The sequence below is a fragment of the Xiphias gladius genome, chromosome 9, assembly GCF_016859285.1.
Source record: "Xiphias gladius isolate SHS-SW01 ecotype Sanya breed wild chromosome 9, ASM1685928v1, whole genome shotgun sequence".
Lineage (NCBI taxonomy): Eukaryota > Metazoa > Chordata > Actinopteri > Istiophoriformes > Xiphiidae > Xiphias > Xiphias gladius.
In genome coordinates this window covers 8,630,982-8,656,648 of record NC_053408.1, presented here as the reverse complement: position 1 = coordinate 8,656,648, position 25,667 = coordinate 8,630,982, and the positions used below count along the sequence as shown (strand labels likewise).

General features: G+C 39.2%; 2 protein-coding genes across 6 annotated transcripts in view; one reads left to right on the top strand and one right to left on the bottom strand.

Annotated features, from left to right (window-relative positions):
• The window catches only part of LOC120794186 (poly(ADP-ribose) glycohydrolase), a 22,858-nt gene extending 5,342 nt beyond the window's left edge, over nucleotides 1–17,516 (bottom strand). The window contains exons 1-14 of one of the 5 annotated variants that reach the window (XM_040134971.1): nucleotides 17,057–17,516; nucleotides 16,658–16,741; nucleotides 16,469–16,557; nucleotides 15,605–16,362; nucleotides 14,858–14,980; nucleotides 14,234–14,320; nucleotides 13,910–13,984; nucleotides 9,959–10,051; nucleotides 8,251–8,405; nucleotides 5,694–5,773; nucleotides 5,521–5,581; nucleotides 5,285–5,360; nucleotides 3,814–3,961; nucleotides 1–79 (exon numbers count right to left, since the gene is read on the bottom strand). In XM_040134971.1, coding sequence (XP_039990905.1) covers nucleotides 1–79; nucleotides 3,814–3,961; nucleotides 5,285–5,360; nucleotides 5,521–5,581; nucleotides 5,694–5,773; nucleotides 8,251–8,405; nucleotides 9,959–10,051; nucleotides 13,910–13,984; nucleotides 14,234–14,320; nucleotides 14,858–14,980; nucleotides 15,605–16,362; nucleotides 16,469–16,556 — 1,823 coding nt within the window. In that variant the 5' untranslated portion in view covers nucleotide 16,557; nucleotides 16,658–16,741; nucleotides 17,057–17,516. Of the gene's footprint in view, nucleotides 80–3,813; nucleotides 3,962–5,284; nucleotides 5,361–5,520; nucleotides 5,582–5,693; nucleotides 5,774–8,250; nucleotides 8,406–9,958; nucleotides 10,052–13,909; nucleotides 13,985–14,233; nucleotides 14,321–14,857; nucleotides 14,981–15,604; nucleotides 16,363–16,460; nucleotides 16,558–16,657 lie in introns of all 5 variants that reach the window. The other 4 variants (XM_040134973.1, XM_040134974.1, XM_040134970.1 and 1 more) reach the window with 4 other exon arrangements.
• On the top strand, nucleotides 17,175–25,667 carry zgc:174164 (uncharacterized protein LOC570656 homolog). The gene is made up of 22 exons (XM_040134969.1): nucleotides 17,175–17,689; nucleotides 18,016–18,122; nucleotides 18,216–18,292; nucleotides 18,386–18,464; nucleotides 18,555–18,631; nucleotides 19,174–19,366; nucleotides 19,489–19,551; nucleotides 19,810–19,881; nucleotides 20,006–20,175; nucleotides 20,328–20,418; nucleotides 21,076–21,206; nucleotides 21,393–21,564; nucleotides 22,126–22,215; nucleotides 22,365–22,560; nucleotides 22,707–22,818; nucleotides 23,063–23,243; nucleotides 23,430–23,516; nucleotides 23,603–23,708; nucleotides 24,162–24,291; nucleotides 24,432–24,537; nucleotides 24,750–24,787; nucleotides 24,916–25,667. Exons 1-22 carry the CDS (start codon nucleotides 17,623–17,625, stop codon nucleotides 25,037–25,039), a joined length of 2,469 nt encoding a protein of 822 aa, XP_039990903.1. The 5' UTR covers nucleotides 17,175–17,622; the 3' UTR covers nucleotides 25,040–25,667.

Below are 25,667 nucleotides of genomic sequence, written 5' to 3'. Positions count from 1 at the left end.
CTTGGAGTTGTGTCCTGGTGGCTTCCACCCCATTGGTAGGTATGAGCATAGCCTGTGTATTTACTGTACTGCTGTGTACCTGGTAATAACAAACAGGGACATTAGTCACACACCACTGCAAAGCATTAACATATAATCTTGATTTTTAAACATGGTCAGAATTAAAGAATACATCCAGCTGTATTTATGTTGCAGAGCTGAAAAGGCAGATAAGATTACATTGCGTTTACTGGTACATACAATCCACTTTAGCCACCAAATATGCTAAATGAATGTTTTAAGGGAAATGACAAACGGATTTCAATTTTGGTGTAATAATCCTCATGTAACTGAAATCAGCGCATTTTGGATTTAACAGAGAGAACGCTAATATGACTGCCATTGATATTACTAGTGGTGGATAAACTATGCTAAAAAGATTGTGTTGCAAATACCATATTGTATAACTGAAAACATGCTCTTAAATTTAATCTTACACACAAAACATACATCTAAATATATTTAAAAATAAACAGCCAATTTGCATAGACATCCAACGATACAAATTGATTTGAAAATTCACTGTAATAACAAACGGTTTTCAGGAGTGTGCCTGTAGTGATTATGCCTGATGTGATCGGATGAAACAAGAGCATCTGTCTTCTTACAAGAGGAGGGTCAAGTTATTGCCCCCCTTAAAACGATGTTAAAAGCAGCAACTGACCGCCAGCCCACAGGGGAACGCTCAACACCCGTAAAAGGAGAACAGAAGGTGGGGAGGCAACAGCACAGTCGACAAATGAGGCCACAAATTAACTTCCCATTCATTAGCGCTCATTAGTACCTGGCTGACGAGAGCACTCACTGAGATGCTTCACGCTGCAAAGTGAATAAACCAAGTGATTAGAAGTGGGGTCTTAGTCAGCAGGTATTAGGAGATGCACATAGGGGGAGGGGGAATCTCTAAAGCGCACTCATCTTGACAGGCATTTCGCTAATAATCAGCCTCTCTTTTTTAAAGTAAAAAGCAAAATTATTGCCTGATTATTGCCTGATTATGAATCGGTTCTTAAACATACTACATAAACTCATGTCAATCATGAAACTACATGTCTCTACTCAAATACGGACAAATCAGAAATTTCTTCCAATAAGTAAAGAGGCAATGTAACTTTGTGGGTGGCCAAGTCACAGTTGGTGCCTCAGCGGCATAACATCGAAAGACACTATGAGAGAAAACTGAGGGGCTGCAACAAAAGCGTTGGCTTTTTACAATCTTAGCACTGGTCACATACACACAAATTGAACATTTGTACCTACATTAAATTCAGAGTTCTTACGCCAGTAGCCCAATTTATGGACCAGAAAAGATAAAGTTACTTAATGGATAAAACATTCTAGTGATGTTAGAAATTAGAAATAAAAATGTAAAGCATGTGAAGTTCACAATGAGATAACACTACCACCACCAAACTAGATGGCCTGGTGTTAACTATGCATACACCTGACCTTTACTGGTTCTCCAAAAATATCAAACTCTATGGTCAACCATTTGCATTTGAAAGGAACAACCTTCAGGAACAATATAAATTATGCTTTTGATTTTTTTATGCAGCCCATTTGTCATTTAAAAAATATTTGTGATGGGAAACAGATCAATCTTGGCCAGGGAAAGATGTATCTGGTTATTAGAAATGAGTTCTAAATAACAATAAGTTTCATTAAAATCAGTAGGTATAATTCATGATCTTCTTGAAGGTTGTTCCATTCATGTGTAAATACATCAAAACAAAGTGTCTCATATTTGTGGTGGACCAGAGACTGTAAAAGGTTAGAAGCGCCTCTGCATTGCCATGTCGAGGTAAAACTGAGCAACTGAAGAAGTTTTACTACTGTATTATTGAATAGGTCTGCCTGTGAAGAAATGAGAATAACAGTGTTTCTCACTTTAAAATGCTATAAAATTATTGTCAAAAAAGTTTTCAAATTAAAAAAAAAAAAAAAATACAGTTTAAGGCAAAAATTGGTTTCTCTGAAGACTATTGTCAAAAATGTAAAACCACTATTCATGCTGATAGCCAGATTTTGTGCATCATCAAGAAACATGTCCCTATGCCACTATTTCCTGCTTGTGTTAAGCTCGCACCGTATTTTCTGGTCAGTACTGCCATCAATGAATCATATGACTTCTCCTTGATACTATTTATACTTTTGACCGCCCTAACAGCAGCCAGATACCTCGCAATCAAGGAAAATTCAATTATGCCCGGGCACTTTTGCAAATTTCAGTGCAGAGGTAAGATCCATTAGCTTCCCTACTGTATGCCAAAATGTATCACAGGGGAATATGATTTACTACATGGCCACAGTGCAGTAACGACTTGGACTTTTACAACGGGGGACAAGAGATACGGGCAGGGTTTAATAAAGATGATGGAATGGGAGAGTCCATTAGTGGAGCAGGTCTTGGGCTGGTCTTCCAGCTATAATTAATTCTGAGCCCCAGTAATAAAGTTAAGTGGCATAAGTGGAGGCGAGGGAGAGATGGCCGGCAAGAAGTCTGAAGGTGACTCCACCAAAGCGAGAGGACCTGATGCAGTGGTATGACTGCTGAGCGGGCGGGCGGATGCTCTGTGTTCTCACTTCCGGTTCTAATCCAGCCCACTTGTTATGCAATGATAAGGCAGTTCATCTATTTATGGGCGATAGTCATTAGTCATGGACTTGCACAACCTGAAATAACATGACATAATATTAGTGCTGTAAAAATTGGCCAAAAATGACATTCGATTATTCCTTAAAAAAAAAACAAAAAACAAAAAACACATAGGCTTGAACCATCCAAATATCTATTTGGATCCATTGTTAGTGTAAAAATATTGATGATAGCTGCTTTAGGGCAACACCTGACCACAATGAGATGGTAAGTCAAGTGTATTTATATAGCCCCAAATTATTAGTCTGATTTTTTACTTCACTATGCCAGAGGCTTGGTTTTAAATGCACTGTAACAGTTGCAAGGCAAAGAGCTATAATTTTCTCTTGTAAACATCTATTTAATACATGTCAGCTATAACATGTATTCAGACATGGCGTACTTATGAAAGGCTCACTAATTCTATTTAAATAAAAATAGTCATGATTTTAGTAACCCACTTGTAAAATCCACACATTACTGATTTAACTTAATTTTACTGTTGTAGAATGACAATTTGATTTGTGTAGGCTTCCTTTAATTTTGTCTAGCTATTTCTATATTGTATAACACTTGTTTCCAAGCTTCTTCATCAAATCAAGCAGCTTCAATGATATAGACAAACAGTGTTAGATTTTTAAAAAAAAACAACAACAAAAAACAGACAGGCACCATCAGCCTCCTGCTGGGGCCCCTTAAAGCTAGCTCTTGTTACTGGGTCTGCTGGCCTGTCCCAACCTTGCCTGTTGTAACCATTCGATATACTGAAGTACAGTCAGTGGGAATTACTCAACAGAAAGACCAAACAGAGCAATCAGGAAAGCCCAATCTCCAACTCCCGACTGATGCAACTCTCCCCTTTGCAGCCAATCAAAAGGAAACATGTGACAAGGACAGATACAGAAAATAGGGCAATTGCCACGAACATCCTTTTGCCTCTTGCTGTGCCAGGATGGGGTAAATTGAAGGTTTGCGATGTGTACTCCATGCTGTGTGTGACTAGAAACACTCACTATGTTTCTTCTGTCAAATTATAGGGGAAGCATGAGAAACGTGAACCCGGGCATTGTTGATCTTCTCTGGATCAACGGACAGAAATGGTGGTTTAACAGGGTGTGGGAGAATTTTTGATCACTGACCTGTGATGATCAAACATTCATTATGATCAAAGGCTTCAGTGAAGAGACGAGAAACAATAAGCTCAGGGTTGATCAGAAAACGGATTTCTTCTTGCACTAGACCAGAACTGGTGACTCCTCCTCCCACAAACTGATTGGCAAAATCCACCTGAAAAACAAGACAGAGGAATGAGAATTAAAAAAAAACCCTATGGAACTTCCTTGCCTTTGCAACATCTACTGCTTTTTTGTCACATGCATGTATTCTTCGGAAGCCAAACAGCAAACAATATAATCAATATAATCTAGATTAAATTAACTGAACATTTTCTTTGACTGTATAATATATAGTTTCCCAAACTTGGACAACAGGAGGAAAACACCTCATGAAAGGGTCTTAGCCCTTTTTCTTTTATTTCTTGAAAGAATCCCAGACAAGCTGATTGGGAAGGTGGCCTGAGGTGCTCACATTACTCAGACATCTGTCACCCATGCCAAAATGAGCTCTCCTCAGGAGCAGCACTTCAGTGTGCTGCTGCCAGTAGCAAATATCAAAACAAGAGTGCAGGCCTACAGTCTAAGGTAAACATCTCCCTCCAGTCATAACACCAATGACTGGGTGGTATGACTGCTAAATTGACCTCTGACTGATGCCTGTGATATCTTTTGCTCCTTTCGTGTTTTTTCACCTTTGTGCACGGATCGGTTTATTTTGGTCTGTTTATGATTGAAAAGAAAATAAACATCTTATCGTTTCAGCCCAGACACATACGTGACAACTCACTGTTTTAGTCAGAGAGCAGCCACGTGGAACATACATATAATCCAATTTCAGGACTGACAGTTGTTGCTCAATGGCCTGTAGAAGAGCCAAGACCAACCCCTTCACAATCTCAGGAAGAGGCTGCAAAGGGGTGAGCAGCAGTCTGAGAGTAGATCTCCCCAAACTGGTCACTCAACTCTGGGACAGCAAGCCAGCCTCCAAAGTCTGCTTTGACAGGCTGTCAGCACCCCCCCCACCCCAGCAGAGCATCCATCAATCCGGGCCGCAGCATGCCCCGGAGCTGGTCATGTGTGCACATCAACTGTCAACTTGTGGCAACTGGAGGCAAACAAAAGGTGAAAGGCAAAGCAGGCTATCCTGACAGTGCACAGAAAGCATGGCCGGCACATTGAGCAGAGTAGGCCCAGAGGCCTCGACCCCAGTCCCAGCGCACACTCCCTCCGACGTGTCACAGGCTCCCTCAAAGGCCTTTTCAGCAGTAGTAAGCAATCTGAGTGAAAGACTCCAGAATGAGGTGGCTCAGTGACTGGCTAAAACAGTGGGAAAAGAGGACAGGAACCAGGCACAAGCAGGAGTATCTGTTCAACTAAGAGCTCCTTCAAACAAAAAAATAGGATTCTACAAATTAAAGTGCCTCTAAATCACACTATCACGTTGTTCTTCCACAAGTGAACATTACTGGGACTTTTCTCCTCCTCTGTGTCTTACCTGAAGCATTCCATAACCATCATCTTCAACGTTTCCTTCACAAGTAATGTGGAGCTTTGTGAGCTGAGTCTGTGAGCTGAAACAAAGAATGAATTGTTTCAGTTATAGACCATGGGTGATATAATTCATCTTTAATTGCTTCCAAACAGCCTACTGGCAGAAACAATTAACATACTACTACTATTTCTAATAATAATAATAATGTTTTCTTTAATTACAGAACCTATATACTACACCTTTTCCAATTAAAGGGTTTATCCAAACTTTTTCGTGTGAATGTTACAAGTCCAGTAGGCTCTGAAAAGCAAAAAGCGATTAAAAAATGTCAAAACTGTATCTTTACTTTATATCAATAAGAATGCATTACTGCAAAAATTGAAATTACTCAAAATGAAATCTGAACACCTACTTTGCTCAATGACACTTTTGAAATAGCACATCAGGGTTTTCAACTTCTCAGTCTTCTTTGAAGAGAACCCCTCAAACAGCCTAAAGACAAGGAAATTGTGAATTTTCATTAAATTCTTGTTGAACTTAGAATGTATGTTATGCTCCTTTCATAAAAATGAAAGCATGGTTTTTAAGCAAGCAGATTATACAGGGCATCACAGCCAACCGCCAACTCTTATTAAAAAAAAAGCCATAGCCAAGACCTGGAAAAATGACTCCCTGTATAACCAGTGCCGTAGAGACACAAGACCTCCACTTTGGCCATGTGAGTTCAGTCATGCTTTAACTTTTGATATGAATTAGTTCATCTTTCACTCAGCTTCTCTTTCAGTCACTAGCCGATTATGTAGGAGCTCCTTCGCTGTTACGACAATGAAGTTGCCCCAGGCTTGCCATCACAGAGTCACACTCATGTGCCACTTCACAGCACTCACATAAAAAAGGAACAGAGAGGGAAACAGGGCTCCCTCCTTGGGGATACATTAAGAAGCCCTGTGTCCCTTTTAAGCAACAGAGTCCTCAGGAGGCAAAAGGTCAGTCCCCCTGAAAAGTAACACACAAACACACACACACAAAGCTGCTGATAGTGAGTTGTAGTTGGCGGGTTTTGAATGCACTTTCAGCATTAAGCCCACCATCTCTCTCTCTCTCTCTTTCTCTCTCTCTGTCTCTCGCTCTCTCTCTCTCTCGCAAACTCTATAAAGAGCCCCACAGTCTGCCTCAGAAGCCACAATAAAGAGAAAGTAATTTCATGTGAGTGAAATGAAATACTGATAAAAAGCTTGATGCACTGAGGGCCCTTCAGGGGCTGTGAAACTCATTCATCAAAGTCAACTCCTGCATTCAATTCTCTTTTTTTGTAAATGTGGCCCATAGAAACAATCATACATCGTGCAGTCCTCAGGGCAAACGGTCTTCGACACAAGCTAGCCACTAGTGAGAGCAGGCTTTTAGTAACAACCTTGAGTATGGTCTTTGGGGAATACAGAATTAATACACAATTATATAACATAACTATACCCCCCACAGATGAGCAGAAAGCTATGATGTAACTCAGCAAAAGGGTATAAGTGACTACAGTAGGTGTAACAGCTGGGTTTCTGCATCATCAGCACAGGAAAACAGAGCTAATGGCCCTTCGTGGTAAAATAAAAAATAAATTTTGCTGAAGAATACTTGCGAATGAAAGAGCCAACGTACAAACAAGTCAAAAAAAACAGTCTTAATAGTCAGTTTTATATCTCAATGCAAATAAGAAATCTGCACTGAGATAAAAGTGATTGGTTATTCAGGACAAGTGTTACCGGCAGACTAAAAAGATGACACTGGCTTTCCTTTCAAATCACAGCAAAACCTTTATGTGAATGAAATACTGATGTGATTGAACTCTGTTACAGCCTTCTGCAAGACAGCCAATGGCCTTTTCCACTGTCAAAAGCAGCCCTCTGAGTCAATGTTAATCTTATTCCCTCCTCCATTTAGGTAATTACACTATGATGCCAACAGAGATGGGGGACATGACTGGGAAGCTATCTGCAGACTGATTTTGCATTACACCACCCAGGCGATCTCCTCAGTGAAGGTCTGCAGGGATTAAAAGTACAAAATACCCTCTTGCCCTCCTGTTAGTCATATTTGACAATTTTGAAAGGAAAGATTTGCAAATAACTGCAAATAAAGAAAGATATTTATCATTCTAGAAAAACTCACAAGTGCTGGAGAAAGAAATAATGACAAACAAAATAATGTCCAAACCAGCAAAATCAATGAACTAATGTAAAATATCTCCAGATGTATCTGCATGTAAGGCGGCATGGATGTTTAGCATAGTTAAAGCACCAGTTCGTTCAATTAGAGGTTTGATAAAAAAAGGTTGACTCCCAAGTGAAGCTTCTCTTCAGTGTCTCTTTTACTGTCTGTACCCTTCCTGTCATTCATACATAATCAGTGAACCACTTAAAAAGTGATCCTCTCAGTTTCTGAATTAAAAAAATTGACATAATGGAATGTACCTGCTTATTTTGCCCTTTTCTCAATAATCGGAACAAAAGTGTACATCCTTTTTCGAGGTAGAATGCACAGCTGTGGTTAATAATTTGTTCTGTAAACAATAATGCAGTAATAATAAATTGCAAACTTTGGTTCTGGTAGATAGAGCAGGCTAAAGGAAAAAAATCTGCCCTGCGCTTAATAAAATGATTACCCACTTAAAAAGCACAGTGGCCTTTAAAAATGCCCAAATTAAGGTAAAATCTTTCAGATCAGTGTGTATGTAAGTCAGACTGTCTCTGATCAATAAACTCTCGTTATAAGATGGTGTTTCCTCATGTGTAATTGAACTATGTTCAATGTAAATGTTGCTTGTTTTAACACCCAGTCGGAAGTTAAAAATGATTAGTGAGGAAAGCATACACAGTAGTGCCCCCTTATGGAAATGAAGCTAGATGTCACAGCAGTATCTTTTAGATTATGTAACCTTAAGCATCAGGAGTCAAAATATAACATCCCTAAATTACCTGACGAAGTTGATGTCTGGGTAGTTGCAGTACTCAGTCCTTCTAGAGTTGCGTCGCGGGAAGGTGCAGAAGAAGGCGTTGGCGAGCAGACATGCCACCTGCTCCTGAGACATAGTGATGGAGTGGTTCATGCCTCTCTTGAGGAGGGGTATCGGCTAGGAGGAGGAACAGAGGTACAACTGAGGAAGGTCAAAATAATTTGATTTGTCAATTCACCAAATGAGACATTGAAGTATGTTGTATTAATGCACTAATTTTGCACTACTCTGTGCTTCTTGAATCAGCCATCATAATTACAATCAAGCTCCATTCATGCTCAGACGTGATCCATATTCACAATAAAGGTTAAGGATTTATAAATAAACAATGCATCTGTATAAGCAATTCTGTAAAGACTATTGGAGAGCCTGCTGTTTTAGGACTATATACCAATAGGAAAAACGGCTTTGTTTGGCTACAAGATGCATGGTCCAAAATGTTGGAAAATGACCAAGTTAGGAACAAGACAGCAATAATGATGGCCAATTATCTGTTTAAGTTTGCCAATAAAAACATATTTAATTCCATTAGCAAGCTATTTAACAGTTTTTATGTTGTAGTGGGGCATAAATGTGAGAATCCATTCAGTTGCATTTAGTATTACCCTCTTCATCTCTCCAACTCATAGACCGCAGTTTTCAACACAATCAATTGCATTTTCAATAGACTGATTTTAGACTAGCTATTCAATTTTCTATCCGTTAAAAACAGATTATTCTATTCTATCAGAAATTAACTAATTACAGAGAAATATATAGGAGACAGCAATGAGCTCAACACAATTCTCCATGCTACATGTATAGACTGAGCGTTAATTTGATGAGCTACAACACAGTTTGCCACATGCATCCATGAATAATGTTTTAGTGTGCTGGTACATTTTACTAGAAGGAGAGCTAACATAGCATGGAGGGGGCTAGAACATAGGGTCAGGAGTTTGAAAGTATTTCACGCTAGCTATGCCAACAAGTTCTACTGCCACTTGCAATATCTGCAAAGCCCATGTTTCGAGGGGTGGCAGTAGCACTGCTAACTTAATCAAGCACCTCCAGAAGCACCATGCCAAAGAACACGATTATTTATCATTTCAATAATAAACAACAATTCCGTACATTTATATATATATGTATGTATTTGTTACATTGTTTTACAAAGTTAGGAAAGCCATGTTTAAGACAAGCCTGATGTTGCCTTACACAGAAAAGAATGATCCCAGTCTCTTCTACACAGTGAGGCATACAGTATTTTAATTAAACACTGATATCGTATCGGTATTGGCTGATACCTAAAGCCCAGGTATCAGGACTGGTATCGGGAGTGAAAAGGTTGGATTGGAGTATTCCTATAATGAATCAACCTAAAAACAAATTCAACACGCAGATAAAAAATTAAAATTAGATGATTGGCTGCTTGGCCAAATGAACACACAAAAACCTTTTTAATGAGATTTTTTTCAGCTACATCTACATGCCAAAGATCCAGATGACCAAAAGGACTATAAAACATCTGATAAATGACCGTCAATGGCTATGTGCCTTGACCTCACCATTTTTACTACCATTTCACAAGATTATTTGTCATGCCGTGACCTTTGGGATTAACCTGCTGCGGTGATCTACTATGTCACAGACCAGTGACTCAATGTCCATTGGTTGGTGATGGCTGTTACCTTGGTACAGAGCTCAGATGCTCTCAGTGCTAATTGCACCATGTCTGGCAGCAGGGAGCCAAACAGATGTTCAGCAGCATCAGGCTTCAGGACCTTGGAGAGAGCAAGAGATCTGTTTATGTTTGTTGTTTTGCCACAAAACTCGGCTGTGACATTATTGGCTGTTTGGGCTGAGTAGTTTGAGATTGTGGGATAAAATTAACAGCTCTGGTCCCTATCAAAATGTTTAGACTTTATGCACAATTCTACAGAGAAACAAATATTAATTAAAAATAAGCTATACAGAACATAAAAATGAGTAAAATCACACAACCCGACCAACAATACTGGGCAAACAGATGTAAAACAGCTGGTGAAAAATGAAAACCTGTATAGCTGACTATTATCTCATATTGGACCTTTAAAATGGAACATGAAAGATATGGCTTCATATTATTAAAATACATCTGGCTTTAGTTGGACAGTACATCTATAATAATATCACCAGAAACCAAATAGTAAAGTAATACACCAACCATCCATGACTCCACAACATTGCCTAAGTGTACAAACATATCTTAGACAATATACTATATTACCCGTATTTACACCTATATTGGCTACAAAATGTCAGAATGATCAATCACAAAGCAATTTCATCAAGGTTGCAGGACCATGCTAGCTGATTAAACACTCTTCCTGGAATAGATGCAAATGACCGAGGATTGGAATAGAAAGGACAGTGTGTTCCCAGGACAAGGAGCCTTGACTGGTGATTTAGTCTAGGACATTTATATTATGGCAAAGGAAGCCTGACTAAACACTGTCATAAGTAATGACTTGGTTGACATCATAAACTGCTTCTATTGGTGTAATAAATGAAGGCAGTTGACAGGGCGAGACCGTGGATATAGCTGAGGTAGTATAAGCCGAGCTCTTTAAATCAGCAGAAGACAGTTCATAAAATCAACTGAACTAACTCTCTGTATGACATGATACAGGTCTGTACATCACACCAAACTGACAAAGTAATCAAGCAAGATGTAGGGGTGTGGGCAGTGAGAAGACAGAGCTCCCATATAGTTTTAACACCACGCCTCACATTTCCGTTCCTATTCCCCACAGGTCCGAGCAATAAAGCAATATGCTTGACTGCATCTTTGGGCATGTGACCATGCAAAAATAAAACACTTGCATGCTCATAACCATAAATTCAGCACTGGTTTGGCTGGAGAGAGAGACGTGAACAAAGGTGATGCTGTCCGTCAATAGCTTTTTAGTTATTCATAGGGTGTGAGTGCTGAGATGAATATTCAATGAAGGTGCCCAACCCGTCACTCTATGCCATTCATGTCAACTTTTCTCTGACACTCAAGATCATCCTTCTACAGTGTCTCCAATCTGGCATCTGTGGGGGAAAGTAACACAGTGAACTAGAAATTACCGCCTCACAGTTGCACGCCTCCGACAACCAGTGAAGTTACAGCTTACATCCATGTCTGTCTAGACTCCTATATGTAGTGAAGACTTTGAAAGAATTTAACAAAAGGTATCAATTGTATTTTATTGTAATTAGCATATGAATTCTTGAGTTATGGCCAAAAGCATGTTTTGTGAGGTCACAGTGTTCTTGACCTTTGACCACCAAAATCTAATCAGTTCATCCTTGAGTCCAAGGTAATGTTTGTATCAAATTTGAAGAAAATCCCTCAAGGCGTTCCTGAGATATCGCGTTCACAAGAATGGAGACAGAAGGACCGATAGATGGATGGACTGGTGCAGAGGCATACAAGTGGGGTACATTACATTGCATTGTTTGCCATTCTCCCACTTTACTTGTGTGTTCCACTGGAAAGAATTCGAATAGGTAAAATCCTGTGTGATTGGTTTTTAAAATTAAATGTGTCAACAAACAACAACAACACTTTATTCTGTGGGCTATATGAAGTCATTTCTATCACTAAATTACAGATACTATGTGTGTAGCATGATTGCTACTGCCTCCTCAGCATTTTAGACTGTTAAACCAGAGTCATTACACAGTCAAGCTGTGAATAAATTCTGTAATGGACAAAAGCAATGAACAGTTTTGGATAAGAGGAAGTGACTGTCAATTATGCAATAATATACAGTATAAATAAAGCAAATGTATTTTTTGTGAGCTACAGTTACATATATGACTCTAAAAAGTTACTTGCAAGTATCCTACATGACAGATAATTGTGACACTTTTCATTTTCACAATTTTCCAGTCAAATATGCAGACAATAAGTCACAGGTTTTACAGTGTTTCCTAAACAACCAATCATCAATGATAAGTGATGAAACATTTGATGTAATTAGCTACAATTACACATTTAATGTAATGTCATCAACATTTAATGTAATTAGCTACAATTCAATTTTGATGTATTAGCTACAATTTATAGGCACCACTTCAAATCCAACTTTATTTAAATATGTTTGATAGTACTTGACATTTTGCAGTCGGAAAAAAATCTAATTCTGCCATTCCAGAACACTTGACACAATCCAAATACAGCTTTGGCAACACAACTTGGCCTATGGCTAGAGCCTCTTATCATGTTCAGATTCTATCTAATAAAACTCCTATTCTAATATGATTTATGACATACATATGGCACACAATTGCTTCACCAAGATAAGGCTGGAGTAAAGCACTCTCTGGGATATAATGCCAGCCATTTTCATTTCTGACAAGTTACTAAATGTGACCTTTTGCTAAAAGATTAAATTATTTCTTTAAACTCCCACATTGCCTCTGAAGGGCTGAAACATTCTCCTGCGCAAAATCCATTATTGTTCTTGTGCAAAAATGACAGAAACACATTCGATATACTGGTGTTACAGATATGTTTCCCCTTAAATGTAAGATATCATAAAACATGTAGCCGATGTATTCTAAATGATGCCATCCAGCACAGAGTGGATGAGTTCTCCCTTACTACAAGGAAAATAAAGCCTTTTATTTGTCTAGTCTTTCAGGCTCAGGATTTCTTGTGTCAAAAACTCATGTCACAACATGGCCCACGTCTCCAAAAGGAATATTCCCATCCCCTTCATGAGCCAGACAATAGTACAGCCCTCCCTGATTCTCTACACAGGATGACGCAGAGTGCATCCAGACAACAGATGATGGATGGCCTCTGAACGAGGCTGGCACTGACAACTCTGAGCAATGACCAATGAACTAACACTGCTCTGGTCATCATGATGCAACACAGGCCTATTTTCCCCTTGGCCTGTAAAGAAAATGACTTACCTGGGGATAGTAAAAATTAAATAAACTAACTGTGATTAATTGTCCTTAATTTAATATGTATGTATGTACTGCTGCAAAAAACATAAGGTGCATGCATGCACGCACGCAGTATTTTTGACTCTCACTCACTCCATGTGAAAGACTCACTATACTGTATGTACTGTTTGAATTCATGTCTGGGTTTTCAACCAGTAGAGAAACCAACATGACAAAATGTCTGCATAGTTGTGGTGACTAATTTCTGCACACGAAGCTATGAAGATATTAGGCCTAATCTATTAATTCTGATTCACAATGCCACTTAAATACTGTTTATTTTAAGATACATCTAATCTGGTGTCAAATGAGACGTTTGTATCACTGCGCCTTTCACAAACCGAAGATATTATCATCACTAACAAATGAGCCATCTGGACCTTCTTTGACCTGAGCTCTGTGAGAAGCATCAACACTGGCTTATGATGCCTTCTGCTGGGCAGTTAAGTGTCATGATTGGACGGTTGATGTTTCATTCGTCTACAGTTAATCCTTTAATGTCAACATGTTTTGCCATCTGTGTTTACATGTCTGCATGCCAACGTCTCTTCCAAATATGCCATTTTTGAGCCCAAAAGAAACTTCATTCACTCCTGGGTTTAGTGAAATTCAAAAGAAAATCAGTAATCATATCTGATATTTATTTTGCTTACCTTAGTGCAGTACAAATGTAATGCTGTGAAGTCCCATTTCTTGGCATGCGAGGCATTGTATTTCAGTACTGCATTCTGTAACAAATAATTGAATAATTATATAAAAAGGACTAGCAAAATTAGTCTGAATCAACATTTTAAGTCAGAATTACTATATATGTGTATTAAAACAAACAAACTCTGAAAGACCTCAGTGTGCCTCACAGTTTCTGGGCTCATGGTGCCATCTTGTGGTATGGTCTGGTAACAACAACTATAGTGTACAGTGCTGGAATTGGAATAAATGAGGTCTTGCCAATAAAAGGAGGCAGATGTGAAACTTGCCTTCAGCTCAAGTGGATTTGTAAATTTCTTGTTTAAAGTTCCCTTGATCAACTCCCACCGACTCTTATTCTGCAGTTCTCGTGTTTCCTGTGGAGGCACAACTTTTGTCAGTTCTCTGCAGGGCGAATTCAGTTCAGCTTTAAAAGAGGAAAGAATAATAATGCTGTGTTGTTGTACCTATTTCTTGCAGTGATTTCATGCAAAGTTTAATTAGTATTATGTCCCAACATGAAAATGTAGATTTGAGAGAAGAATAATGAATAGCTGCTCTGAAAAATTATAACCCCAGCCTGGATAGATGAGCCCCATAACTTGTAGAATCTCTTGACAGCATTACCCGAAGTGATAGTTTAACTCTTTCGAACAATACTCAATACAATAAAATGTCACAGTCCTCATCCTGTCACCCTCATTGGTAGCAAGAATAGAATGAATATGCCTTCAGTCAGGCATATAATGTGATTGCACTGTTTACATGACCAATAGTAAACCACTAGTGTACAATCTGTGCAAATAAAAGCAGTCTATCACATATTTTAATATACCATCTATGTGTCTTTATAACATAATAGATGACTATGACTGTTTTTTTACTGACAGGTCTATAAACACTTGAAGCATTACCTCATCTTTTACAGGAAACAGGTTACTACTGGAACAGGGCATCTTGACATGGACATCGTCCCACGTATCCTTAAACTTAGCAGGATATGGAACAGGAACTTTACCATTCTGAAGGAGGTCTGTCTGTAAGTGGGAGCGGATAAACAAAAAAATGGCATTAAAACATGCAATTATCATATGCAAACCAAACGGTCATATTGACAATAAAATATACATTTGTGAGAGGCTCAAAGAATAATCATCATATTAAAGATTATGTTGCCGTATGTTAACACTCTGGTTTTGCATGCTCACAAAGAATAAAAGAGTTACAAAGTATGGGCTAACTCAGAGACGTTATGTTAAGGTGTTCAATTACTTAAAGTTTTCCAAGTTCTGGTCCTCTGTGATAGAATACCTACATTCATACATAATTATAATAATTTAGATGTTTAAGGTTGGGTTTCATTCCCCAGTGATAAAATGCCACTGTACCCCAAACGTGAATGTAGGTATTTAAAAGACTTTAGCCAGCCATTACAGAATTTGGCCCAAATTTCACTTAACATACTAATATAATAATCCTGTAGCCATTTAATCTAACCAAGATTATAAACTGGACACTGGCACACCAATTACCACAGGAGGGCCAAAAACTACTCCTAGTCTTTTCCGAAACCCGCAAAAGCATTGTGTTGACCAATGTTTCTATGATGTAACCATCTGAAATGCTGTTAATAGTATGAAAAAAGAAAGAACTGCTCAAACCCTTATCATCACAGTGTGCTGGCCAGGAACATCCTTCAGTGGAAGAAGCAGTCCGCCGCATTCAGGCATTCTCTTAAACTCACTGATTGGCGTCCCAAGCCATTTGACTTCAGGGTTGACATCAGCAGATGCAGTTACCTTGTCTGCATCTCGGTTCTCTGGACACTTATCTTGCCTGCCCCGTCTCACAGGCAGACGTGGTGATGAGGTCCCTGAAAAGAAATCTGTTATTTTCGTATTGGGTTTGAAAGAGCCCTCTGAGCTTGCTGTGCATGTTTCCATTTCTTGTTTTTCTAATCCGCCATCATTGCAGTACAGCGTCTGCATAATCCCACTTCCCGCAGTATACTTGGAAGCTGGTGAAACCGGATTGTCTCCCTCCAGGTCTTGTGGCGTCAAGGGTTGGGTTTCTTCATCCATGTCAGGGACTGTAGGTTTTTCAGCATTTTGGCAGTCCAGAGACTGAACTGAGGTGCTCTGAAAGCCATCGGCATCTGTAATTTGTACATCATCTTGGGTTTGGCACACTTCAACTGTATTTGGGTTTTTTCTGGGCTTAATCAACCATTGCTCAAGAGTATTTCTGTACTTCTGTTGCTGTCTGGGGTCGATTCTTTGATGAGAAACATTTGTCTTCGGACGTTGCAAACCACCCGCTGCATTCTTTGGTTGTGTATCCATCTTCATCTCTTTGTTGTTTTGCTTCTTTTCCTCATCTAGTTTCTCATTATCTCTGCTCTTACTAAATAAAGATGGGACTGAAAAATAAAAGAAAAAAATGTTTTACAAAGGGGGAGATACTAAAACAAAGCTGATAACTTGTTTGACGTATTATCTGCCAGAAAAATTATCTCACCAAATTACCTTGGAGAGAAGACGAAGAGGAAGTTGGGGCATTGGTTTCAACCCTGAGTCTCTTTGTTAAAGGTTCAGTGTCTGTCAGTTGTGTCATTCTGAATAAGAGGAGAAGACAACACGTGAGAACTGTCCATATTATTTTGAGACAGAGCGGCGTTTTGGCAGCTTAAGCCTGAACATTACACGTATACTCACAATACAACTTGAGCTGACACCACCAGTGAGGTCTTAGTCCAGACTTGTTTCTCGGGCAGTCTTTTCTTCAATAATTTAGCAAATCTTAAAATATAATATGCAGCCATATATGACAATTTATTTTAAGGAAGCACATAACTCTGCTTTATTCAGGGACGAAATTTTTCGTGTCGCTAAATGCTGATAGCCACCATGGCTTAATAGCTAAACATGCTAACTAGCTTTGGACTACACCGGGTTGTTAAAACAACTGAACAACAACCTGGGTCAGGATAGCCCCTGAGCCGGTACTGTGTAGGGAGACAGCTTTCTATTTTAAAGACCTTCAAATTACACTATAAGAGGATTTTTAAATCTTTGGCTAATGTTAAAACGCACTGTTGTACTTTTTGGTCTTACTTGATTTTCCTAAATTCAACAGTACCGCTGCTCAGAGCCAAAACATTTCCGGGGCGCGTGTGACGTAACAACTACTAAAATAACGCGATATCTCCAAAGCGCTTCTCAGCGTTTGTAACAGCGAGTGTTGTATTTGCTGTAGTTAATCATGCTTAAAGTTGGACACCATCGAAAAAAAAAAAAAAAATCGACTGTATTATATCCCCACTGTTTCTTTATATGTACAATACCAATGGACCGAGGAATGGCAGAAAGCAGAAAGTCACCCACTTGAGACAGTTAGTAGTAAAGCACGTATTGTTTAACCGTCAGTTAACAATTAGAGGGTGTCCCAAAGTATCCTGTCTGTGAAATCCTCTGACAAATATTTGCAGTCTTGTCAATTCACCGACGCCTTTTTTCTCGCTTTTCTTGTACCCCTCGCCGGGTGGCAAACCTGTCCGTAGCCACACCCACCAACGCGCACCTGACCCGCAGGAGGAAGCGGAGGCACAAATGTTGGGCTCAGTAATTGTAGATAACCGTAGGTCCACCGGGGACACAATCTAAAGCCTTTAACCGGGATCATGGTCAAAAAATACAACGTATTTGTTGGTTACTTGCTTTGTTACATTTCGGTGATTGACAACAAAGGTGAGGCACAGCTGATTTGGGTTACATGTTATGTAGTCCTTCGCTGGAGCAGGAAAAAAAGCTTGTTTTTCTTCTTTTACATGAGATGGATTTCTTTTACGATCCTTTTAGTCATTTTTTTCTTTATTTTTGTCAATTTAAAAGGGCATAATTGGATCCTAAGGATACAGTAACTTACTTAAAGATTTCTCTATTCATTTGACTTTTTGTGTGTGTGTTGTTGAATTATTTGTTAGTGCTCGTGTCCTGAGAAGAGTTGGCATGAGTTAAACACAGAATAACTTCTTTATAGTTACAGTTTCGCTTTGTATTCACTATTCTTGCAGACATTTTCGATGGGTTTACCTCCAAACTTTCCAAGCACTCCATTGTAAATCCTCAGGTGATTCACAGACAGACAAGGAGTATCAACAGACCGCCACAGTCAAAAGAGGTTGGTAACAACCCCGATTAAATGATCTTTTTAACTGATGTTTTTATTTTGACAACAATTAGAATTTTTTTTGTTTTTTTTTACCCATTTCAGAAATATGGAGAGGAGACAATATCATATGCACTCAACATAAACAACAGAAAGCACCTGCTTCATCTAAAAACTAACAGGTTTGCACAGAGTTAGTTCATACTGACATTATTTTAGTTCCTTGTTAGCGCTTCAGATCAGATATTCCCATTATTTTTCTCTCTTCTCGTTAGAGACTTTTTACACCCAAACTTTGTTCAGTATTCACGTGACGCCACTGGAAACCACAGCTCATCATATCCGAAACAGCATGTAAGTCGACACTTTCTTCTTTTCAATTTTGGTTTATGAGGTTGGTTTGATCATTAACCATTAACCTTATTTCCACTACCGTTCTCCCAGGTGCATTGCTATTACCACGGAGAGGTGGAGGGATATGAGAATTCAGTGGTAGCGCTCAGCACATGCGCCGGCCTCAGGTTTGAATGTCTCTGCTGCTGGTTTTAGTTCCTCCTTTGAGTGATGCATGGAGTCAGAGCGTGGCTCTGATTCTACAGTAACATTTTCAGACTTTGAGTGGAACTGCTTCATGATTTTATGATCGTACTGAGTCATCATCTCACAATATTTTTTAGTCCAAATTAATGATTTAGGGCAACAGAGTCACTTAATTGAAGTGTCTTTGAACAGTTTTGTCTGCAGTAATGCATGACACTGGTCATTACCTTGAACATCAGTTTGACTGTTTTATATGTGATTTTGCATGCCCCACACAGAGCCACACGTTAAAGTTGGACAATTTTACTTGACATCAGACAACATTTTTTCCACTTTATTACTGTTGGTTCAAAGGTTCTTGTCAGTCACACTTTACCAAAGTGATCTGTGTCCCTCTGTTCTTCCGGTAGTGCATTATGCCAGGTAACGTCAGGGTGAGGAATTGCAGCGCCACACCCTGGCTTTGGCACAGACTAAAAGCATTCATCTAATGGTGTGTCTGCTATGCACTACTTCTCCGCAGGGGTGTGATCATCTTTGGAAACGAGACCTATGGACTCGAGCCATTGCCACAGTCTTCCACCAGTGAGCACCTTCTGTACCTACTGAAGGACGTTCAGACTGAGCCTGTCACTTGTGGGGTTGTCAGTGAGCCTGCATCAACGATAAGCCATGAACCCTTTGAACCTGGCCAATCGCTGACTTCAGTGCTGCGGGTTAGGTTGCTCACTACGTTCACTTGAACTTATATTTACAGTGTGAACAGGTTTGAAAATGGATAGTAGCTGAGGATTTTAATCGACTGCTTTTCTTTATTTTCTGTTTGTTGTCTTAACAGAGGAAGCGCAATTTACCACAAACCAGTTATGTAGAGTTGGTGCTGGTTGTCGATAATCTCAGGGTGGGTGCCTATATCTGTTTGTGAATTCACTACTATGTAAGTGAGAATGAAATGGCTGCAACAGGCTTGCTGTTTCAGTCAGTGAGCACTTTCACTCTACTCATCCCAGTCTTTAGCAAGGAATGGGCTTTTCCTCCACATATGTTGCAGTGTTTCTCCCATGATGTGGATTATATTGCCAAAAGTATTAACCAGTCTATTCTAATTGTATAACTGTTATGACATTTTCTTTAATTGTTGTGTTAACTGTAATTACAGTATAATTTCAAGAAAAAAAACGAGACAGCGGTACGAGAGGAGATGGTGGAAATGGCTAATCTACTGGACGGGGTGAGATTTTAAGTTGTTTAGAAAAGAAACTATGCTAAATTTTAATTCATTCTTGTGTTGTTTTTGTGCTAGTGCTGTGCTATGCGTTTAAAATCGTCTGCTTTTATTTTCTGTTCTGTTGTAGTATTACAAACCACTGAATATCCGTATCGTGCTAGTGGGCCTGGAGATTTTTAAGGATAGTAATCCTTTTGGTGTGGATGGCTCTGCAGGAGATGTGTTGGGGAGGTTTGTTAAGTGGAGGAAGAATACTCTGTTACCAAAGATCAAGCATGATATTGGTCAACTCATTGTGTAAGTAATGCTTCTTATTCATTTTTTTTTGTTTGTTATTTTTGGTAATATGATGCCATCGATTGACGTTGTTTGATACTAACTACATACTCACATACATACTCACATACTAACAATACTGTGACTTATCTCTTGGTCTACTTGTTTCTCAGTGGTCAGCCCAAGGCATACGATGGAGGTGTATTAGGAATGGCCTTTGTGGGTACTGTCTGCTCCGCAGCGACCTCTGGAGGAATCAGTGTGGTTTGTTCAACTCCCTTTTAACTTCTAACATCAGCTGACACCGCGGTGCTTGGGCAGCATGGGCTTTTGTGTAGAATCTGATACTGTCTGCATTATTCATAGAAAGTTCTATAAGTGCAGCTTATTTTCAGAGGCCTCGAATAACACAGGAGTCAAACAGGTTAGACTTGAGCACAGCCTCGTCAAGTTCCATGACGAGGCATCTTTCTTTTGTTATTGGATTCCATAGATTGTTTTGCCTTGTCATGCCATACAGTGATTTTTATTCATCACAGTGGAAGGAATAAAAACTTTCTGATCATCTAAAAATAATTACACCTGTGTACAAAATCCAATCAAATATTATGATTGAACATTTGCTGCCCATCATTTCCCAAAATTACAATTAATTTATCTATATAACTCATATCCAATTGATTCGAACTTTCGAACGATCCTTTCATACCCAAACTTTTCCTCCAATATCCTGATTCAACAACTCTGTGACTAAAAAATTATGCTTGTTTAAGGGAAGATTTGTGTATAGCCATAGCTTTTTTTTAGTTAATATTATAATAACAGTGAATAATAACTCCAATTTCCAATTCAGGAACATATATTTAGGTATATAAAGTAAGGAAACTATTATAACTGATTGTACTTGGTGTCTTTTTACAGTTCAGTGACAACAGCCTGCCTTATGTCTCCACTATTGTGGCGCATGAGATGGGGCATAACCTGGGTATGAATCACGACGATAGCCGCTGCAACTGTAATGGAAAAAGCTGCATCATGGCAGCCGCGGTTAGGTAAAACATCTTCCATGAAATATTTCTTAACCCACTGACATGAAATGGACTGAGTTGCATATACACTCAGTCCATTTATCAAGGGCTTGTAAGAAGCAAACATAGGATATTGTCAAAGGTTGTTTAGTAATGTGTGGCACGTCCCAGTGGACATTTCCGTTAATGCCTTACCCCGTTACCCTGTAGTGGTTCCACCACTTTCAGCCACTGCAGTGGAGAAGACTTTGAGACGCTGATCCTCCGTGGAGGAGGTGTGTGTCTGAGAAACCAGCCCTCCCCGTCAGATGTGGTTGGTACTGCTGAATGTGGCAATGGCCGGCTGGACCAAGGAGAGCAGTGTGACTGTGGCAAACCAGAGGTAGTGTACTGCCTTCCAGTTAAACTCATACACTCAACAAGTTACAGAACTGAACGCTTCATCCTGTTATGTACTGTATAAGTTTTTTTGTTTTTTTGTTTTTTTAATTTATGATCATCATGTAATATAACGGATGGTAGTTTTCACTGGTTTTTTGTTAATGGGAATAAAAACACTTAAAACTATTTGTAATTTAAAGTGGTTTTTATGAAGATATTTTAGATCTGATAACCAATCAAATGTGAGTGAATACCAGATACTTACAAAGACAGATACAACGTGGGTGTTGAGTTGTACAGAATGTCTTTTGTAATTTACCCTCAATTTAGACATTTGTAGGACCTGTGCAAATGAATGATGTTCAGAGTTACAATCAGTATTTGATTGTAAATCAAGAAGATTTTTTTGGTGTAACACAAGCGCAGACTATTGTGAGGACACATCATGTTACAGCCTCAAGGATCTTAGAATAAAAATATTCTGGCCATGTTAAATTCTTGTACTTTTTCGGTCTTTTTCGTGTGGTGGTAAGCATAGTTTTGCTGTTTCCATTTCATACAGGAATGCAACAATAACTGCTGTGATGCTGCCACCTGCAGATTTACACGCGGGGCCGCCTGCGCTCAGGGGAGCTGCTGTGAAAACTGTCAGGTCGGCATGGTGCTTGACTTGAGGCTGGAGATATGTAGTTTAGGATTGCACTGAATAGAGGCAATAAATTGTACTTGGGAAAAACATTCTATGCACTAGTAAAAAAAAAAAAAGTTTCTATTGTTGTATGTGATTGCGTTTTGTTTTAGATCAGAGTTTCTGGAACGCCATGCAGAGAGTCTCTCAACACCTGTGATCTTCCTGAATACTGTGATGGCAAGGGTGCGTTCTGTCCCACGGACTTCTATGTCATGGACGGCCTCCCTTGTCAAAACAACGCCGCGTACTGCTACGAGGGCAGATGCCAGACGTATGATTTCCAGTGCAAACATCTCTTTGCATCAGGTACATTCAATAATGGCTGATATGGATAGGCCAGTCAAGAATACATCAGCCCAAAGTCTACCAGTAGGCAATGGTCACCTGGCAAGATATTAAGTCACTTCTCCTCATTAATATGTTATCTTGGCCATTATTTCTCTCTTGGGCAGATCCAGCAACGAAGGCAGCAGATATTTGTTTTGAACATGCAAATACTCAGGGAAACTTATTTGGAAACTGTGGCATCACCAGCAAAGGAGACTACATCAAATGTTCTGTAGCGTAAGTACTTTGGTTTTCAATCACGGAATGTCATGAGCTTAATTGAGGAGAAGGTACAGTTATTCCTGTGACTCCTCTCATGTTTCATCACTGTTGTAATGTACTTTGGATGATAATTTTTAAACAAAATGATGTGATGCAACTTTATTTTGTCTGTTAAATTGTAGTTCAGCTTTTTTTCATCAGCATTTAGCTCAATAACAGCAGTGGGAACTGAACGTTTTCTCATGAACTTGCACTGCAGAAACGCCATGTGTGGAAAGGTGCAGTGTACCAACGTGAACGTCAACAGCCCCCCTCCTGGTGCCCACGTCAGTATCAAAATCGTTGAGGGTGAAACTTGTATCAATGCCGACTTCAACCTCGGCACAGATGTGCTAGATCCTGCCTATGTTAACCCTGGCAGCCCTTGTGATAAAGGAAAGGTAAGCCGACTTTAAGGACAAGTAACTATTTTAAGATGTGTACACACTCTAGCGGAGAGGGAATGTAACCAGGAACTTATGGAATTTGACTTGTTCCCGGACAATACTGCCATTGTTAAATTGGAAAAGATGACACATTATGACTAATTTTAATTGCATAAGTAGGTTATAAGTCTTCTTTTTCAGATCTGCCTGGACTTTAAGTGTGTAAACGCCTCTGCTCTGTTGCCTAACTTGGACTGTGATGCCCAGACCACCTGCAACAGCCAAGGGGTAAAACAGCATTGTCGTTACTTTATTTACTCAGTTACCAGCCACAAATAACAAGTTTGACTTTGCTGTTCTAATGTTTTCTTCAGGTATGTAATGACCAAGGGCACTGCCACTGTGAAAACGGATGGGCCCCGCCCAACTGTAACAGGCCGGGGCGAGGTGGCAGCGTGGACAGCGGTCCGGCTCAGATAGGTGGGTTTAAATTGATTCTATTGATTTTACTTTTCAAGACAAATGAAATTCTTCCTGCATCACTAGTTACACGGTAATCTAATGCAAGATTGTGTGGCCTACAGTAGTCCTATATCAGGGCTTCATATTACTTATTTATTAATCATTAGCTGCTGGCAAACACTGTGTTCCTTCACTATTAATCGTCCCCGCAGGTTGGGATTGCTTTCGGCCAAGAGCATGATAAACTAGAGGGAACCATATAATTTAGCTTTTATATTACCATTAATGATATAAATCTGAATTTTCATGCATAATATGTTTGTCATGTTGTTGAACATGGGGAAAAAAGAAAACTGCAAAATCATTGATATAATTGTAGGGAATCTGCCAGGAATATATGTTGACAGTTCTGTCTAGCAAATGCAGTTAAATATACTGTTCCTTATTCACATCTGACAATATCTACCTCAGACTACTCCCTCAGGAATGGCCTGTTGATATTCTTCCTGTTGGTGGTTCCTATTCTGGTCGTTCTGATTCTGGTGCTGCTCTACATCTTTAGGAGAGATTCCCTGGACCCCTGCTTGAAAAGAGGCCGCAAGTAAACATCGACACATCAACTCAAATGAACATTGATAGATATTTTAGGCTGCAGTTGCAATGTTTTATATCTTGATAGAAAGATTATTGCTTTTCATAAGTTTCCTTTTTTTTTTTTTTTTTTTTTTTTTGCATTTACAGGTCACGTCATGCTCAAAATGGAAACGCAAATGGACAGTCAAACAGAAATGTTCAGACAAGTGCCACAACCACAACCCAGCCTCCAGCTTGGATTCCCCCTGATAGGGTAAATATGTTTGTTTCTCTTCAGCATTACTGCAAGGAAGGCAGTGCAGTGTTTATTTTGCAGTACGAAGATCAGGTTTTCATTACCTCTAAAAGTGCAGTCATGCAAAATAAAGGAGATAAATCAATGACAAGACGAACGTGTTTTATTGTCACTATGTCTTTAAAGACTGAGTAATTGTAGGTTTGTTTTTTTTTTTCTTCTAATTCTAGCCTGGAAATCCACCAGCTACCTCAGCTCCAATTTCTGGGTATGAACTGATTTAACTTTATTTATTTCACACAATCCCTGTTGCCCTCACACATTCAGAGGAACTAAAGCTTTGAGTTTACAAGCAAACCTGTATAACGGGTTGAACTAAATTTCCTAACTGGTCAGTTTAAGGTACGGGGAACTGGACTACTGGAATACAGAAACGAGCATTGCCCCTGCACAACCACCAGCTCCTAAGCAGGGGCCCGGAGTGCCCAAGCCAATCCCGCCCGGGCAGCCATCAATTTAATTCTCTTTTTACGCTAAATATATGTATTGTGAATGTATGAAGTTTACTACTTGCTTAACACTGTATGAGGAGATCATTTTAAAACACTGTGATGATGATAATAAACTCACTGTAACTTGTTGCCGGCACCTTTTTATAAGGTAGTAATGTGGTGGTGGATAAGGCTGGTAAATGTATAATATTTATTGATATATGTGGGTTTATTAGATTCCTGTTTATCAACAATTTTTGAACATAAAATGTAGAAAAAAAATGTTTTGTATTTCTAATATGTTTTTTTTTCCCCAAAGTATTTTAAAGATTTTGTGTATTTTGATTTCATGGATGATAATTGTAATAAAAAAAAATGAGAAGAAAAGAGTTTCTTGGAACTGTTGTAACGATTCTGTACTTTTACTGTAGGCGTTAGCCCCAGTTTGTGTCCCTTTTGTACTGTAATTATAATACATGAGAGGGACAAAGTGGAGCTAGGTGGATGTCAGAAATAAGCATGAAGCAAGAGAATATTTTTTGGCAGTGGCTTCGCTTATTGTTTTGTGATTAAATTGTTAAAAGAATCATGTCCCTGAAATGAAATGCTCCCCCCTGGCTTCTTTTCCTTCCTATGTAAGCTTTGGCAGTTTAGACA

Coding starts and splice junctions, on each gene's coding strand:
- zgc:174164 (XM_040134969.1), top strand. CDS start 17,623: ATGGTCAAAAAATACAACGTATTTGTTGGTTACTTGCTTTGTTACATT. Junction 20,419..21,075: donor CCTCTGGAGGAATCAGTGTG/GTTTGTTCAACT, acceptor GTCTTTTTACAG/TTCAGTGACAACAGCCTGCC. Junction 22,819..23,062: donor TACATCAAATGTTCTGTAGC/GTAAGTACTTTG, acceptor CTTGCACTGCAG/AAACGCCATGTGTGGAAAGG.